This window comes from Emiliania huxleyi, assembly GCF_000372725.1.
Source record: "Emiliania huxleyi CCMP1516 chromosome Unknown EMIHUscaffold_117, whole genome shotgun sequence".
Lineage (NCBI taxonomy): Eukaryota > Haptophyta > Isochrysidales > Noelaerhabdaceae > Emiliania > Emiliania huxleyi.
Window position 1 is genome coordinate 54,528 of NW_005201421.1, and position 17,391 is coordinate 71,918.

Here is a 17,391-nt window from a genome sequence, read left to right on the forward strand (position 1 = left end):
GTGGAGAAGTGTGTGTGTGTGTGTGTGTGTGTGTGTGTGTGTGTGTGTGTGTGTGTGTGTGTGTGTGTGTGGTGCGCGTGCGCGTGCGGTGTGTGCGCGTGCGGCGAGTGCGCGTGCGCGGGCGTGTGCGTGTGCGTGCGTGAGGTGTCGTGCGCCTCCGTCGCCGCGCCGAGCGCCTCCTGGATGCGGCTCCACTGGTCGAGCACCTGTGTGCGGGCGAGCTCGCGGACGTGTCGTGGACATGTCGGCTGGCGGGCGGGGGAGGCTCGCTGGCCGGGCACGTCGCTCGACGCGTCCGAGATGAAGGCGACGTAGAGGACGAAGGAGGTGAGCGCCTCGCGGCGGCGGCGCGGGAGGAGGAGGGTGGGCAGGGGCGAGGGGAGAGGAAGAGGCGAGACGGAAGAGAGGAAGCGAAGAGAGGAGAGGAAGAGAGGGAGGCGAGGGTAGGAGAGCGCCTCGCGGGGCAGCACGCCCGCCGCCACAAGCGCGGCGCCGCCAGCGAGAACGGCCACGTTGAGGGCGGCGTTGACGGCGCCTGCGGGATATGTCCGAGACCTGTCACGGCCATCCTGCCCACGACGAGCGCGGCGTTGTGGTTCGCCGTTGAAGACACGCGAGCAGCCGTAGATGGCGCCGTACTCGGTCTGCAGCCGCAGCAAGCCGTCCAGCTGCTGCCCGTACCTATGCGTATGCACACACGCAGCCGTGGAGAGATAAACGCGAGGGGAGGCAAGCCTTCCTGCTGCTGCCCGCACCGCCGCCGCTCGCTCCGCTGGCTGCCGTGCGACCTGGGAGACGGTTCCGAGAAGGTTCATGGAAAGTGGCGCCAGAGAGCCTTGCGTGAGAAGCTTCTCTTCTATATTCATCTCGAGGTATGACCGGGCGCGCTTGATGGAGGAGAAGCGCTGGGAGAGGACTAGGAGACCGTCTGAGTGGTCTGCAGGGAGTGTACCGGACGAGCTTGATGAGCGAGAAACACTGCTCCGCCACGCCAGACGAAGCTGCGAGCCGGTCCTGCTGCGCCTGGGGGGGGAGTAGGGCGAGGAGGTTGAGGTGGGGGGGGGAGAGGAGAGAGGAGAGGAGGAGGGGAGGAGGAGAGAGGAGGTGCGCCTGGGAGAGTCGGCGAGCTGCCATCGAGTAGAAGTGTGCGAAGAGAGACCGCAGCAGCACGCCCGCGACGACGAGCAGCGCCAGGCGGCCGCTCAGCCGCAGCACGACCGCCATGCCCGCGAGGGACTGCAGCACCTGCGCCGAGTGAGGTCCCGACACACTCGACGAATGAAGAGGCCAACGTGGTCAGCATGAACAGCCAGCATGAACAGCGAGGCCGGCATGAGGTCAGCATGAGGTCAGCACACACCACTGCGACTGTGAGGGGAGGGAGAGCTGCACCTGCCGCAGCACGATGTTGACGTTGAGCGAGAGCACGTCTCCCAGCTTGACGCAGTCAGTGGCGAGGCGCGTCGACAGGTCGCCAGGGCCTTGCTCGTCGTGGAACGCCTGGGCAACGAGGGTGGCGATGAGAGCAAGAGTCGAGACATGGATCAACAGCGGCTATGCTTGTCGTGCAAGGCCTGCGGCTGAGCGAGCAGCGCGTCGAAGAGCGTCGCACGCAGCCGCGCCACCAGCCGCGCGCCGCACACCCAGAAGCAAAAGCCGCGGATGCCGGTGAACACGGCTGTGCCAAGCCCGACCGCGGCGAGGCGGACGAGGGCGGGCCGCAGCTGAGCGAGAGAGCCCGCGGCGTCCGTGCCGAGCCCAAGCGCCGCGTTGAGCGCTGCGCCCTGCAGGGCAGGCAGCAAAGCGTCGCCCGACGCGGCGACGGCGAGGCACACGAACGCCGTCACGAGCGGAGCGGCGTCGGGCTTGCACAGGGAGAGGAGGGTCTTCCATGGTGTCTTGACCTTCTTTGCGGGCGCCGCTGACAGCACGGGACGGCCACAGCGGCCACAGCGCAGGCCGGACAGGCCAGATGGCCGGGCCACCACTGGCTGCAGCGGGTGTAGAGCGACCGCAGCGACATGCTTGACACGCGCATCGGCCGCCAAAGTTACGGGCCGCGGAAGAGCAGGTATTGGCCCGGCGCGCAGTGCCACTGCTGCGACGGCCAGGGTCACGAGCGAGCACATGAGGCGGCGAGAGCACCGACTGCCAGAGCCGACCGATAAAGAATTTTACGACCAAACTCCCTCGCACAACACGATAGACACCGCCACATTCCTGAGACGAGCGAGGGAAGCCTCCTTAAAGGCGAAAGGGTCTAGATTTGGGGCGCTCGCCGAAGAGGAGTACGACAAAATAGCACCCGTGATTGCCTGCACGCTACCCGCACTCACGGACTCCATACCCGAAAGAAAGAGAAGGGACCTCGCGGGAGAGGTGACGAGTGAACTACAGGTAGTGGGGAAGGCAGCCTCGATTGCCATACAGACATGGGTGCGAAACAACGACAAGACCAAGGCACGGGCAGAGGAACGAGAGAAGAATATAGGGTGGATAAAACGCCTGTTCACGGCATGGAGGGTGAGCCACACCGAACGTACCGAGCGAAGAGCCGAGCGGAAGGAGGACGGGGAAGATGACTCAGAGGAGGACGAACCAGTGGAAATTCAGTTGTCAGATGTCACGATGCATCCGAAGGGGACCCCAGCGCCGGCATCATCCGTAGAAGAGAGGCCGAGATGGCGGAGGCGGCTGCGGAGGCGGATCGGCACGCGGAAGCGCTTCTGGCGGATGAGGAGGCGGAGAAGGAGGCGGAGCAGCGCGCCAAGGAGCGCAAGGCCAAAAAGAAGAAGAAGAAGAAGAAGGGCAAGGGCGGGGGGAGCGGCGGCGGGCCGTCGCAGGAGCCGGAAGGCGAGGAGGCGGAGGCGCTTGCGGCGGCGGAGGGGGAGGCGGTGGCGGCAGCAGAGGAGGCGGAGCTGGCGACGGCGCTTCAGGAGAGCGCGAGGCTGGAGGAGGAGAGGCGGGTGGCGGAGGAGCAGCCGCCCGAGCCGGATGCGCCGCCGGCCGACTTCATCTGCCCCATCACGACCGAGGTGATGAGCGACCCGGTGATGGCGGCGGACGGCCATTCCTACGAGCGGAAGCAGATCGAGCGCTGGCTCGCGACCAAGTCGACGAGCCCCCGATGACGGGCGAGGCGCTCCAGCACACGCACACCTTCCCAAACCACGCGCTGCGCGGGCGGATTCGAGAGTGGCAGAGGCGCGCATTGAGCGGTTTCGCGCGTTCTCGTGTGTGGCTGAGCGGGCGAGCGCGCGCTGTGTGCCTCCACGCCTGGGGCCTGGCACCTGGGCTCGAGCGCAATCGCTCGGCGTGGTTTCTTAATGGTAAGCGGGTTTCTTAATACCCGCAACCCACTGTAGACGTAGTACGTGGCTCTAAGTCCTAGGCTCGCAGATCAGCTAGCTATCCCGTAGACGTTGGCGAAGATCTACAATCCCCGGAGCCCGCCGGCGTGCCTAGGTGCGCGTCTCGTCAAACCGGAACTTGTCCGCCTCGGAGAGGACAGACCACGCCACCATGTCTGCGACCAGGTTGGCCTGGGCGCACGTGTAGCCGCCTCCCGACGCGAGCATCGGGAATGTCTCGCCCCCCAGCGCGAGCACGTCGTCGGGCACCTATTCACGGCTGGGAGCGTGAGAGGCGCCCATCACACACGCAGAGGTGTGACGAGCACGCGGGCACCGTCTCGGTGAAGCGCTTCGGCGCGTCCATGTAGTGCACGACCAAGTCGATCGGCCCGTACGCCTCGACGCCGTAAAAGTCGTTTTCGAGCACCTAGGGGGTTGCTGACCAGCCCGTCACCGCCGGGGGCTGGCTCGGCGGCGGAGGGTCGGTCTCGAAGGCGCCTTGATCCCGCGCAGCTCGGCGATGAGAGGCCGGCCGGCGGCGCGGCAGCTGTCGAACTGCGCGACCATCTCGCGGAAAGCGGACACCTAATATTATATATTAATTACATCTCGCGGAAGGCGGACACCTACTTATTTATTTATTTATTTATTTATTTACATCTCGCGGAAAGCGGACACCTACGGCCCGAGAGACGCGCTCGCGGAAGGGGCGCCCGCCGCTCTCTCCTCGCGGACGGCGGGCGCCTCGAAGAGCTACATCTCGGCTTATCCCGGCTGCATCTCGGCTGCATCTCGGCTACATCTCGGCTTATCCCGGCTGCATCTCAGCTGCATCTCGGATGCATCTCGGCTGCATCCCGGTTGCATCTCGCGCCTCGAAGAGCTTGTTCTGCGAGTAGGCGTAGCCGCCCATCCGCCGCTCGTCCTTGCGGATGCCAAACAAGGAGGAGATGTGCGAGTCGACGGGCTTCCACAGCGCGCCTGACCATGCATCGACCCACCATCAGCGAGTTGGTGTACCGGGCCTCCAAGCCGCCGACAGGCGTCCGCAGCGCACCGCCCGACTCGGCGAGCGTCGCGTACGGCTGCGGGCCAGAGAAGAACTGGACGACGCGGGTACACTTTCGGCGCAGCAGCGCGGGCAGCGCGGAGCAGTCGTGCATTCCGCCGTCCACAAAGAGCAGGTCCTGCGCCCGCCGGCCGTCGAAGGAGGGCGAGACGCGGTACCGCTGCAGCGCCCAGTTCTGCGCCGCCCAGTCCGTCGCCCGGTCCAGCAGGCAGTCGTTCAGGCATCCGTCCCGCCCGACCCCGCCTCGCACAAAGTCGCCGAGCGCGGAGGAGGTGGTGCCGACAACGTCTCGCAGCGTGAAGGCGGGCGGACCGCAGTACGTGTTTGGCCGTCCGCAGAAGCAGGGCAGGCTCCACGGGTAGAGGCAAGGCGGCGCGGCGGAGGGGAAGCCGCAGCACTGGAAGGAGGCGGGCTGCAGGAAGCGCGTCATCGGCACCGTGCCGGGCTGCACGGCGAGGCTAGGCGCCGGGAGGGCGACGCAGGGCAGGCAGCAGCAGGAGATGTCGGTCTGCATGGGCGGCCCCTTGTACCCTGTCGACACCTCGTCCGGCGTCGCCTCGAAGGTGACGAAGCTCGCGCCCCCGTGCGCCGCCCGAGCCGCGTGCGCGTCCCCGTACTCCTCCGCCGCGTCGTCGTCGCCCGTCGCCTGCCAGTGCGCCCGCTGCACCCGGCGCGCGTGCGTGAAGTTGCGCGGCGCCGACGGGCCGGCGAGGGCGAACGAGATGATGGGCTGCGCGCGCACGTCGGGCCGCTGCACGATGAAGTCGGAGCGGCGCAGGCGCGGCGCGGCGGCGATGGCCTTCTCGACGGCCGCCTGAGGGGCGGGAGGGGAGAGCGGAGAGGTGGAGGGGCGGGAGGACGAGGACCCATCTGTGCGGCGCGACTGCGTGCTGCTATTCCAGTGTGCTGTCTCGGCACGCCTCGGACGAGGCGGTGATGAGCCGGCCGTCGACGCCGTTCGGCTTGAGGTAGATCTGGTCGATCATCCAGAGCCAAAACTCATGCGGGTCGCAGCAGCAGGTCCACGCGAACGAGGCACTCAGCGTCCAGGAGCGCAGCTTGGTGTAGTCCCCGATGGATATCCACGTCGACGCGCCGAGGCGGCCCCACGGCATAATCTCGAGCTCTGCCCGCCCCTCCTTGCTGCTGTAGTCGGGCAGCGCACTGGCTGGCGTCGGGAGGCGCGAGATTGTGAGCACCTCGTCGAGCGGGTCGGAGGAGTAGGCGAGGTGCGCCACCGTCCAGCCCGAGCCGCTCACGCCAGAGATATGAGTCGCCTCCGAAAGGAGGCCGAGATGGTGCATTGCACGCATGAAGCCCCAAGAACCCGCGTGCGCCCTGGCGCCTCCGCCGTTGAGGGCGATGCCCAGACTGGGGCGAGGCGGCTCGTCGTCCCGCTCGATTCTGCTGGTGGTGGGCGCGCTCATTCTGGATGTGGTGGGGCGGCAGTGATAGTGGAAGGGTGACTTCCTTTCGACGTTCGGGATTTTTGCTTTTTTTTGTGTTAAGCAAGGCGGTCACGCATCGCTCTCGGGCCCACAGACATCCCGCACACCCGCCGCCCCCCCGCGCGCGCCCCGGCCGGGAGAAAGGGGAGTGACAGTTTGGGACGGCGACAGACGAGTACCTCGCACTCCATGTTAGAGGGCTTCGTGGCAGCCTTCCGAGAAACAAATCTAGCAACGAACAAGCTCAACATACACACTCACACTCACTCAACACAGTGTACAACGGGCCTTAGTAAACACCATCTATTAAATGACGTATTTTTGCGTCATTCGTAATGATGTGGTGTCCGTCTCTCCCCCGTGTGTCTGACCGAGCTTCTCGGAAGCTACGCCGCCTCCGGCGGCGCTAGAGGGGGGGGGGCCATGACCCCGGCAAGCCAGTGAGGACCGGGGAAGCCTCGACCAAAGGCGCCCAACTTTAATCAGTGACTCATTCCGGGGCCGTATACCAGGTGCGCCCGCGGCGCGCTCTCGGCGAAATTAGCCATTCTACTCGCTCTCCGTGACGTATTTTTGCGTCATTCGTAATGATGTGGTGTCCGTCTCTCCCCCGTGTGTCTGACCGAGCTTCTCGGAAGCTACGCCGCCTCCGGCGGCGCTAGAGGGGGGGGGGCCATGACCCCGGCAAGCCAGTGAGGACCGGGGAAGGCGAGACTGCGTCAGCTGTTCCCACAGCAGAAAGTCCCCGCCGGTGGGGTCCCCCCGCGCCGCTATAGCCCAGTCCCACTCCCAAGGCTCTCCCGCCGAATGGCCGACCTGCCCAAGGTCTCGCTCGCCGACCTCCTCTCCGGAACCGTGCCTCTCGTCGACAGTGGCGGCGTCCGTGGAGAAGATGGCGGTGCTGGCAGCCATCCTGTGCGCAGCTCTGCCGACGCCCCTGTAATTGATCTCGATGCATCATCGCCGCCGCCGCCTTGCCAGCCGCTTTGCCGGCCGCTTTGCCAGCCGCTGCCGCCGCGCCCTGAGACCGGGTCTGCCGCCAACGCCACCTCCACCTCCACCTCCGCCTCCACCTCCGCCTCCACCTCCGCCTCCACCTCCGCCTCCTCCTCCGCCACCTCCGCCTCCCCCTCCTCCGCCGCCGCCTCCTCCTCCTCCGCCGCCGCCGCATCCGCCTCCTCCGCCTCCACCTCCTCGCGGCCGCCACTGCTCGCGCCGCCCTCCAAGCGGCCGCGCCCCGCCTCCTCGGACCGCGAGCTCTTCCTGCACGGCGACGACTCGGCGCTGCCCGCGGCCGAGGCGGCCGCGTGGCGTGCCGCGGTGGACCGCCACCTGCAGGCAGGCACGCAGTTTGTGGACAGCGACTTCCCGGCGACGCAGCTGTCGATCCGGGGAAAGGACGAGCCGGACGAGGAGGCGCGGCCGGCGCCGCCACCGGCCGTGGCGGCTGGCGAGGCCCCCAAGTGCCGCTGCGGCGTGCAGGCGACGCCCGCGACCGTGGGCAAGGATACGCCAAACAAGGGGCGGCGGTACTTTCACTGCCCGACCCGCGAGTGCGGCTTCTTTGCGTGGGCCGACGGCGGAGAGGTGACCTTCCGGCGCGGCGGCAGCGCTGCCAAGCTGAGCTGGGCGCGGCTGCCGCTCGCGCTGCACGTAGTCTGCGACTCCGGCGCCCGCGCCGACGGCAGGGCGGAGGATGACTCCTCAGCGGAGCACTCAATGAATGGCTCGTTAGGCTTCCGCGCCGAGGACCTGCGGCAGGGCGGCGTCGGCGACTGCTGGTTCATGAGCGCGCTCGCCGTGGTTGCCCAGCGGCACGACTTGATCGCCCGCATCTTCTCCGCCGACACGGCGCGCAACGCGGCCGGCTGCCTCGCTGCCTGCGCAATGGGGGAGAAACACTGAAGAGACGGCCGGCTCAATGCTCAGGCGCGCAACGCGGCCGGCTGCCACTGCCTGCGCCTCTTCCTCGACGGCGCGTGGACGTCAGTCTGGATCGACGACCAGCTGCCGGTGACGGCGGCGCCGCGGCGAGACCACCTCGCCTTCGACACAAAGCTCGCCTTTTGCCGCTGCGGCTCCGCGAGCGGCGAGCAGCAGCTGTGGGCGTCGCTGGTCGAGAAGGCGCGCGCCGACGAGGAGTCATCACGACGTGGGAGTGAGAGGAGGGATGACTAGTGACTGTTGATGACTAGTGACTGTTGATGACTAGTGACTGTTGATGGGCGCCGCTGGTCGGGCAGGCGGAAGTCGCATAGCAGCTATCTCCCCCATATCCTCCCCCATATCTCCCCCACATCTCCCTCATATCTCCCCCATACCTCCCCCACATCTCCCCCACACCTCCCCCACATCTACCCCATCTCTCCCCCACACCTCCCCCACATCTACCCCATCTCTCCCCCACATCTCTCCCATGTCTCCGGGCAGGCGTACGCCAAGGCGCACGGCTCGTACCAGTCCATCTCCGGCGGCTGGGTGGCCGAGGCCCTTCTCGACCTGACCGGTGCTCCCACCGAGATGCAGCACCTCGGCTACTCCGCGCGTGAGTGAGCCATGAGTGAGGTCACCGACGAGCACAGGCGCGCCCACCGAGATGCAGTACCTCGGCGACGCCCGCTTCGACTCGGAGGTGCCAGCTCCACCGCCACACCGCGCCACGACGTGCTGGGACAACCTCCAGCCGACCCACGGGTGCCCAAGCCGCCTCGCGCGTCCCAGCCCGACCGGCCCTCTCGGCGGCAGGCGACGTGGGCTCGACTCAAGGCTTACGCGGCGCTCGAGCTGCCAATGGGGTGCGGCACGAACAACGCCGAGGGGAGCAACCTGAGGCAGGTCGGCCTCGTCGGCGGGCACGCCTACTCGATCCTCGACGTGAGGGAGGCGGCCACCCGCGCGGGCGAGGTGGCCGCGCTTGCTGCTGCGCTGAGGACTCGCTGGCCACGAGTCGCTCGTTAAGACTTTAGGCGGGGTGGTCCCCCACATCTCCCCCACATCTCCCCCACATCTCCCCCACATCTCCCCCACATCTCGTCCTGACGTAGGCGAGGTGGTCCGCCTGCTGCGCGTGCGCAACCCGCACGGCTGCACAGAGTGGAACGGCGACTGGAGCGACGCGTCCGACAAGTGGGCCGAGCTCGTCGGAGGCGTCGAGGGCGGAGGCGGCGCCTCGTCCCCCTCCGGCGCCGCCGCTCTGCCTCTGTGCCCCTACGGCGCCGCCTGCTACCGGCGCAGCTCGCAGCACCGCGCAGAGTACCGCCACCACCGGCTGCCGACCGACCAGGCTGCGCGAGGCGGCGGAGGAGGCGACGGGTTCGACCGCACGGGAGTGGACGACGGCACGATCTGGGTCGGCTAGGCCAAAGCCCAAGAGGGCTTCCGCCTCATGGCGCCTTGGTGAATGAGCTAGGCACCTTCTGGATCGATTACACCAAATTTATGATGGGGTTTAGCCACGTCGACGTCTGCTACGCCTTCCGCGGCTGGCGCGCCTCCTCCTCCCCCCAACCACTGCTTGACTGGCAGTGTGGCTCATCGACCAACCATCGGCTATAGGCACGCCTCCTCCTTCCCAAACCACTTCCCGGCGGAGCGAAAGACGGCGAGGCGCGTCTGCGCGAGCGTGCTCACCGTGCGGCCGGCCGAGCGGGCGGCGACGCTGATGGTGATGGCCCTCCAGCCGACCAAGCGAGGGGCCTGGTGCCGCGCGGACCGCAAGAAGTCCTACCGGCTCGGCGACGTCTCGCTGCTGATCGGCCGCCCCGCCGACGGCGGCTCGGGCCTGTCCAAGGCACGCCCGTGACATGTCCGGCACATGTCCCTCAGGCCGCCTCACCGACGACGGCTCCGCCATCGCCTCGCTCGTCGGCGGGGGCCTGCGCGGCGCCGACCCGCGGCGAGCGGACGCAGGCAAGGACTCGCTGCTTGAGCTCGTGCTTCGCTGGCTAGGCGCCGACCGCGGCGAGCGGACCTGGGTGGCGCGGCTGGACGACCCGTCGGCGTCGTATGTGGTCGTTCCGCTCTGCTTGGGCAACAACCCGACCGCGGCCGAGTCGACCGCCCGCCAGCCCTTCTCGCTCCGCCTCTGGTCGTCCGAGCCGTTGCGCGTCTCCAAGGCGTCGAGCTGCCCACCCGAGAGTACCCGAGAGGACCCGAGAGGACCCGAGGGGACCCGAGAGGAGCCGAGAGGAGCCGAGAGGAGCCGAGAGGAGCCGAGGACCCGAGGTCACCCGAGGTCACCAGAGGTCACCCGAGAGGACCCGAGGTTACCCGAGGTTACCCGAGGTCCCCCGAGGTGGTTAGGTGTCGAGCTACCCTCCTGCGGAGGCGGCGAGCTTCCTGGCGGTCGAGAGGAGCAGCGAGCTCGCGCTGCAGGAGCCCGTTCAGCTTAGCCAACCAGAGGAGGAGTGAATGGGAATGAATGGCTGTGCGAGCTCGCCCTCCCCTCGTAACCCACATACCCCCGCCACCCACACACACCTTGCAGGCCCTCACCCCGCCTCGCTGTCCCCTCACCCCTCGCCTCACTGTCGCAGGCCCTCCACCTCGCGCTCGCCTCGCGTGTCTCTCCCGCGGCCGCCTCACTGCCGCGAGGGCTCGCCCGCGCCCCCGAGCTCGAGAGGCTGATGCTGCAGCCCGAGCACGCACCCCTCCTCTTCGCGGAAGGCGCCGACGCGCGCATTAGCCGGCGCGCGACAGACCCCTCTCGCCGAAGCTGCTCCCTCATGAAGAGCTACCTCCTTCCTCGCTTCACTACTCAGGCGCGTCATCCGCCTCTCGCCGACCGCCGCCGTGCTCACCGTGCGCGGCTCCGAGATCACCCTCATCGCCGCCTACAACTGGGGGCGGCCGGACGAGGAGCACCTCGCTCTGCGGGCGACGGCGTACGTCAAGTCGTGCAGCGCCCGCTCGGCCGACGGGCTGCTCACCAACCAGAAGGAGCGCGCCGACGCCTGCTGCCGCCCGAGGGGGCGTGTCGTCGACGCGCCACGGACATGTCCTGGACATGTCCCGTAGGAGCTCGCCGACGCCTACTACCGGCGGCGCGCCGACGAGGAGGAGAGGGCCAAGGCCGAGCGGGCGGCGCGCGGCGTGCCGCCGCCGCCGGCGAACGGCGAGCGTGGGCCGCGCTGGCCCGCGAAGTGGCAGGCGTACCGCGCGTTCGGCAAGGTTGCGCCGCGGTCGCGCCGTCTGTTCATGGTGGTGGCCGCGTCGGGCGTGCAGGAGGAGCTCGGCGCCATCGACGTCGAGATCGCCGACGACCACGACCACGGGGCAACCGCCGCCGGCCCGTCGGCCGCGTCTAAGCGAGAGGCCGCCGCCGCCAGCTCCGCCACGGCGATGCACCGGTGGCTGAGCCACGCAGGCGGCGGCGGCGGCGGCGGCGGCGGCGGCGGCGGCGGCGGGGCCGGCGGCGGCGCCTCACCGTGGGCGCGCGGCGCGTCGTCAGAGGGCGTCTTCGCCGCCGCGCCCTTTGCGCCCGAGGAGCGGATCGCTCTCGCGGTGCCTTCTTGTACGAGTGAGCACTGAGCCGCATCATTCTGACGAGTCAGGAGTGGCTCGCCATCGAGGTCTTTCTGCGCGCCAAGCGGGAGGGCGGCGGAGGGGCGGCCTCCAGCGGCGGCGGCGGCGGCGGCGGCGGCGGCGGCGGCGGCGGCGGCGAGGAGGAGGCATTGGCGGCGGTGCTCGAGGCTTCGGCGCGGGAGCACGAGGCGCGGCAGGCGGGCGACTACGGGACATGTATGTGGAGGACGCGTCCGTGACACGTCCGCGGCACGTCCCTCCAGGCGCGGCAGGCGGGCGACTACGAGGCCGCTCTTGCCGCCTCGCGCCGCCTGCAGCCTCAGCCTTGGGCGGCGCCGCCGAGCTCTCAAGACGACCCCGACCTCGCTGCCGCGATCGCCGCAAGCTTGCAGCCGGCGCCGAGCGAGGGCGCGGCTCTGCACGATCTCGCCCGGCCGGACGCTGCCGGCGCCGACCCCGACCTCGCTGCCGCGATCGCCGCGAGTCTCGCCGACGTCGAGCGGGCGGGGACCGATGTTGCGGGGGGCGCGGCTGGGAGGGGGGAGGAGGAGGGGGCGTTTCAGCGCGCCCTTGCGCTCAGCCGGCAGGCAGGCACGGTGGCGGCGGGCGGGCTTGGCTGCGAGGAGGCGCCGATCGAGCTCTCCGACGACGACGGCGGGGCGACGGAGGGGGACGAGCCGGAGGAGCCAGCGGGGGAGGCTTTGGCGCCGCCCCCGCCGCCTTCTGCCGAAGAGGTCCGCGCAGCGCGGCTCCGGCGGTTTGGTTAGGCTCACTCTCGCCAGGGCACCGTGGAGCCGGGGCGCCCACGCCCGGCGGGTTGCGAAAAGGCTAGAGCCACTACTAGAGGGACAGAAAACTCCCCTTTCGTGTGTCTAACACTTTTACGGTGACGTACATGTACATGTAAAAATGAGTCATGGTACAGTCGAGGCTGCGGCTTTTGCGCTGGAGCGATTTCATTCACGAGCGTACGGCTTTACCCATGTACGGCGGGGGTGTGCGCGCGCGCGAGTTCAACAGGTACAGGTGAATACAGGCTCAGGCCGCCAGGAGGCGCGCCACGAGCGCTGCTTTGACGCCGGTGGTGGCCAAGCCGAGGCGCTCGCACTCGCTCCTCAGCTCTGCGACTCGCATGGCCTGGTACCGCTTCTCCGCGGCCGCCTTGTCCTCGCTCGCGCCTGGCACTACGCGCACACACCGCTCCGCACCTTTCTCGCCCTCGTAGTACTGCACCTCGCCGTCGGCGAACTCCGTGCCCACCAGCCGCTCCGCACCTTTCTCGCCCTCGTAGTCCTGCACCTGGCCGTTGGTAAACACCGCGCGCACCTTCCGCTCCGCGCCTTTCTCGCCCTCGTAGTACTGCACCTCGCCGTCGGCGAACTCCGTGCGCACCAGCCGCTCCGCGCCTCGCTCGCCCTCGTAGTGCTGCACCTGGCCGTTGGTAAACACCGCGCGCACCTTCCGCTCCGCGCCTTTCTCGCCCTCGTAGTAATGCACGTTGCCGCTGGTAAACACCGTGCGCACCAGCCGCTCCGCACCCCGCTCGCCCTCGTAGTGCAGCACGTTGCCGTTGGCAGTCTCCATGCGCACCTTCCGCTCCGCGCCTTTCTCGCCCTCGTAGTGCTGCACCTGGCCGGACTGCAAGAGGCGTCGCCGCAGATTCGCGCCATTCGCGTCGCCGCGCCGCAGTCTCCAGTATTTGGCGCGACTCGCGCCAGCACCCGTCACTTCCGACGAGAGGCAGAGCGCCGGGCTCACCCTCGCAAGCCACGGGAAGTGGTCGGCGCTGGCGCGGCGGTCGGCGGTGTAGGCGCGAAGGGTGCCCTCGTTCAGCGTTGCCGACACCGTGACGAAGGCACCGGCAAAGCGTTGGATGAGCAGCAGCCGCATCGCCACGGCGAAGAGAGGGTCCTTGAAGCGCGCCAGGCCGCTGCGCAGGGCGAGGAGGCCGAGGCGTGGCGACGCGAGGCTGAAGGCGGCGCAGTCGGAGAAGTCGTCGACGCCCTCGAGGATGCGAAGGTGCAGCTCCGGCGGCAGCTCGCCCAGCCAGTCCGTGGGCGGGGCGTCGTCCTCGGTGCGTGCGCGGGGCGAGCGCGACATTGAGCAGTCCCCGGAGCAGACCGACATCGAGCGCGACATGCGCGGCGCAAACTTATTTTCTTTTTCCCAAAAATAACGGGAAAGAGACCCCGCCCCGCTCGGACGTGGCACTGATTGTTTTTCTCGCTGTCAATGGTTGCAGAGTTCGCAATCTCGCGGCGCCGCGCCGCGGCGCTGCTCCTCGCCGCCCTACTCTCGTCGTCCCTGCCAGCGGCGAGCGCCGCAGCTGCGCTGAGGCTCCCCCGCTTTTGGCGGAGAGGAGCGGACAAAGCAGCGTCGCCGGCCAACTCGGCCGGCACTCCGCTGCCCGCCGCTGCCCCGCCGCAGCCGCTGCTGCTACCGCCGCCGCAGCCACCGCCGCCGCCGCCGCCGTCTCCGCCGACCGCCGAGGCGCTGCGGCAGCGAGCTGAGCTGCTGGAGCTGGAGGCAGAGAGGCACGCCCTCGAGGCGGCCGCGCTGCGGCTCGAGACAGAGCAGCGCCGGCTGAGCCGAGGCGAGTGGCGGCCGCCGGCGTCTCCAGCAGCGAGTGGGGCGCCGCCGGCAGCCACTTCCCCGCCGGGCGGCGGTTTGGGCGAGCGGCTCGACGTGTCTGCGGATCAGGCGGGCGGGAGAGAGGCGGGCAGGGAGGCGGGCAGGGAGGCCGAGAGAGACGGCTCTGAGGGGATGGAGGGCCGCGCGTTCGACGAGGGGCTCGAGGCGGCGGTGGCGCGGCTGCAGGAGGCGCTCAAGGAGGCGGGCGAGGAGGGCGAGGAGAGCGAGGCGCAGGCGAGGCGCCGCGCCGCCAGGAGCCTTCTCTGAAGCGTCTCCTCAGTCTCCCGTAGGAGAGCGAGGCGCAGGCCAGGTACCGTGCTGCCTGGGGCGACCTCGGCCTTCCCCCCGACCGCTTCCCGCTCGAGGATGGCGCCGTGAGTGAGGCGCAGCTTGCGGCGCTGCAGTCGGAGGTTGTCGGCCTTCACCTGCCCCCCCCTCCCCCCAATCAGCAAGGAATGAGTTCCTTTATTGACGAATCATCAGGTCTTCGGGATCGACTCCTTCCTCCCCTCCTCCGCCGCCGTCACCCCGTGCGGCGTCTTCTTCTCGGGATCGCTGCGCAAGGCGCCGCCCGACGCGGCGGCGCTGCTGCAGGAGCGGCTGTCGTGCGAGCTCAGCCGTCCTCCTTCGGTAGCCCCTCACCTGACTGCCCTCACCTGACTCGCTGCTGCAGGAGCGGCTGTCCGCGAGCGAGTCGCTGCGTGACTCGGTGCGGCTGCTCCTGCCGCGCGAGCCGCTCTCCTGAAGGTCCTGAAGGGTTGGGGACGGACCGCCAGTGACCTGCCCCCTCGCAGGTCCGCCTCTTCCTGTTGCGCGACCCGCTCTACGCCCCGTCGCTCGAGGTGCCCGAGCCGGCGAGCGCGTCCGAGGACCCGCACGAGGAGGAGCTATCTCCCCCTATCTCCCCCGTATCTCCCCATATCTCCCCGTGTCTCCCCATAGGACCCGTACGAGGAGGAGCTCTTCCTCATCTCGCTGCCGCCGCCCGTCGTCCTCGCCCTCCCCGCCGCCCTCCTCCCCGCAGCAGCCACGGGCTCCGGAGAGGCAGCCCGCCCCCTCGCACCACCCTCCGGCCCAACCCTCCCCGGCCAGCGCTGGCAGCAGGCTGACGCGAGGACGCACTCTCTCCGGTAGGCTGCCCCGCTGCCTCTCTTCGCCTGGTCCGCCCTCTCCGTCTTCACCACCGCCGGCGCCGCCCTCGGGGCACCCTCCTCCGCAGTCGCCCCTCCGCTCGCCGCCGCCGAGTCCGCCGCCGCCGCCGGCTCCGGCAACGGACGCGAGACGCCCAGCGCGGACCACGACTGCCCACTTCCTCACTCCCTCTTGTTCTGTGTTGAGCGCAGGCAACATGGTCGAGCTTCTCGACGCAGCGGCGTACGCGGCGCCCATCTACGCCACCGTCGCCGCGCTGCTTCTCGCGCACGACGCGGCGCACGTGGTGGCGGCGAGGCGGCACGGCCTCCCCGTCAAGCCTCCCCTCCTCCTCCCCTCTGTCGAGCTCGGAACCTTCGGCACGCACGCGCTGCTCGGCGCCTACCCGCCCAGCCGCACCGCCCTCGCCGACTTCGCGCTCTCCGGACCGCTCGTCGGCACCGCCCTCTCCGCCGCCGCCTTCCTCGCCGGCCTCGCCCTCACCGCCGCCGCGCCCGCGCCGCTCCTCGACTCCTTCCCTCGCCTCTCGCCAGCGATGCTGCACTCGTCGCTCCTCCCCTCGCTGCTGGTCGACGGGCAGCCGACACACCTCGCTCGCCCACGCCCCCCCTGAACACAGCCACCCCCCCCCCACCCCACCCCCCCCAGGGGGCCAGGACACACGTCCCTCAGGGTCGGGTTTTACCAGAAGGCGCCGCCGGAAGCCGCCGCTTTGCCGGTGCCGGTGCACCCCCTTGCCATGGGAGGGGCTTTCCGCTTTTCAGGACCCTTTCCATCCCCCCCCCCCCCCAAAAACACACCCCACGGACCTTTCCCCGCCCTTACCCCCCCCCCCCCCCCACACACCACCACCACCACCACTCCTCCAACCGCCCCTCCCTCGCGCGGCCAGGCTTCCTCTCCCTCCTCGGCAACGCCCTCTCTCTCGTCCCGTGTGGCCGGCTCGACGGCGGCCGAGCAGCCACCGCCTGCTTCGGGCGGAGAGCGTCCGAGGCGAGGGGGCCTGACTGCTGCCGTCGTCGTGCTGTGAGCAGCGCCTCTTCACAGCTGCCGCGGGCTGTGAACACAGGCCATGGGCGTGCTCTCGGTCCTCGTCGTGCTGTCCGCCGTCGCGCTCAACGACGGCGCGCTCGGTCGCCCGCGCCCTGGGGCGATGGGTGAATGAGGGACTCATGGCATTGATGAACGCGTCAGGCGCGCCGGAGCTTCTCCTTCTCTGGGGCGGCGTCGTGCTGCTCCCGCAGCTGCTGCAGCAGGGCGAGGTGCCGTGCGCCGACGAGATCACGCCGCCGCCAGAGTCGCGCCGCCGCGCATTCCTCGCGCTTGTCGTCGTCGCCATCCTCTGCCTGTCGCCCGCGCCGCACGCCGAGCCCGCCCTCTCGCTGGACTCGTTCGCAGAGAGCTTTGGCGCGGCGGGCATTGCGTTGTGAGATCCTTGATTGTGTCCTGCCGGTGCCCTTTGAGCCGCGCCGCGAGGGTATTTTCCATATGCGGCGCGTCACGCGAACGGCGATTTTGCGTCAGACAATTCCGAGAGCGAGTACGTACGTATGTTATCACCGCGGTGTGTCACACCACACACACGCGGCAGACGAGCCGCGACGGTGGACGGAGCAGCACAAACGCACATCTCGTATCTGTCCAGCGCCTGTTCACATGCGACATGCCCGCATCACGGGGGTTCACAGCTCACCACACGTCACACACGGCACACGCCCCCCGCAGGGCGCAGCTCCACTAGCTCACCAGCACTCGCACGAGTGACAAGACACACCTCTCTCCACCTTTTCCCACCTGACCGTTGCCCGCCCCGTCGTCACACGGGCGTCTGCAACAGCATGCCAAACTCCTCGAGATCGAGGTCGCCCGTGTGACGGCGGCCGTATCGGAAGCGCTCCTCCGCAAGCCGGTGCTGTGTCTCAGGTTCGAACAGGCGTCAACACCTCTTGACGACCATCTCACGGCACTGTGACGCACTCTCACAGCACTCTCATAGCACTCTCAGGAGTAAAAAAAAGCGCCTTCTTCACACCAACACCTCGGCGCATATGCAGGCCAGTAAAAGAAAGAAAAGAAAGAAAACAGGCACCCCAAGGGAGGGATGGGAGGACGGCACGCCGCCACCACACAGGGATTTTAAGGAGAGGGGTGTGATGCGCTAGCCGTCGCCCACCCTTGGGCGTCCGCCTCTTCCTATCTCTCTTCGCAGTCTCTC

General features: G+C 68.9%; 5 protein-coding genes across 5 annotated transcripts; 2 read left to right on the forward strand and 3 right to left on the reverse strand.

The window, feature by feature from the left end:
- Positions 1–558: 558 nt before the first annotated feature.
- EMIHUDRAFT_224309 (hypothetical protein) lies at positions 559–2,129 on the reverse strand (the record flags this gene model as incomplete). Its single annotated transcript, XM_005790927.1, has 5 exons — positions 559–569; positions 614–681; positions 1,160–1,245; positions 1,393–1,500; positions 1,644–2,129. 5 exons carry the CDS (start codon positions 2,127–2,129, stop codon positions 559–561), a joined length of 759 nt encoding a protein of 252 aa, XP_005790984.1.
- A 1,168-nt stretch (positions 2,130–3,297) lies between these two features.
- EMIHUDRAFT_466800 (hypothetical protein) lies at positions 3,298–5,887 on the reverse strand. Its single transcript, XM_005790928.1, has 4 exons — positions 5,343–5,887; positions 4,355–5,236; positions 3,688–3,780; positions 3,298–3,620 (listed from the first exon to the last, which is right to left on the reverse strand). The coding sequence occupies exons 1-4, from the start codon at positions 5,847–5,849 to the stop codon at positions 3,462–3,464; spliced, it is 1,641 nt and encodes a 546-aa protein (XP_005790985.1). The 5' UTR covers positions 5,850–5,887; the 3' UTR covers positions 3,298–3,461.
- A 790-nt stretch (positions 5,888–6,677) lies between these two features.
- EMIHUDRAFT_454604 (hypothetical protein) lies at positions 6,678–9,228 on the forward strand (the record flags this gene model as incomplete). The annotated part of the gene is made up of 7 exons (XM_005790929.1): positions 6,678–6,785; positions 7,098–7,673; positions 7,800–7,994; positions 8,301–8,376; positions 8,453–8,502; positions 8,616–8,823; positions 8,915–9,228. 7 exons carry the CDS (start codon positions 6,678–6,680, stop codon positions 9,226–9,228), a joined length of 1,527 nt encoding a protein of 508 aa, XP_005790986.1.
- A 3,203-nt stretch (positions 9,229–12,431) lies between these two features.
- Positions 12,432–13,283, reverse strand: EMIHUDRAFT_313094 (hypothetical protein; the record flags this gene model as incomplete). The annotated part of the gene is made up of 1 exon (XM_005790930.1): positions 12,432–13,283. One exon carries the CDS (start codon positions 13,281–13,283, stop codon positions 12,432–12,434), a length of 852 nt encoding a protein of 283 aa, XP_005790987.1.
- Positions 13,284–14,156: 873 nt separating this feature from the next.
- Positions 14,157–16,749, forward strand: EMIHUDRAFT_454606 (hypothetical protein; the record flags this gene model as incomplete). The annotated part of the gene is made up of 10 exons (XM_005790931.1): positions 14,157–14,195; positions 14,315–14,434; positions 14,508–14,654; positions 14,698–14,733; positions 14,819–14,893; positions 14,967–15,154; positions 15,363–15,462; positions 15,865–15,900; positions 16,246–16,309; positions 16,371–16,749. The coding sequence occupies 10 exons, from the start codon at positions 14,157–14,159 to the stop codon at positions 16,604–16,606; spliced, it is 1,041 nt and encodes a 346-aa protein (XP_005790988.1). The 3' UTR covers positions 16,607–16,749.
- Positions 16,750–17,391: the final 642 nt, after the last annotated feature.

Excerpts from the sequence above, each read along its gene's own strand:
- EMIHUDRAFT_466800 (XM_005790928.1), bottom strand. The coding sequence starts at position 5,849 with ATGAGCGCGCCCACCACCAGCAGAATCGAGCGGGACGACGAGCCGCCT. Across the intron at positions 3,781-4,354 it reads GGTACACCAACTCGCTGATG|GTGCTCGAAAACGACTTTTA; the intron begins GTGGGTCGATGC and ends GCAACCCCCTAG. Across the intron at positions 3,621-3,687 it reads CGAAGCGCTTCACCGAGACG|GTGCCCGACGACGTGCTCGC; the intron begins GTGCCCGCGTGC and ends AGCCGTGAATAG.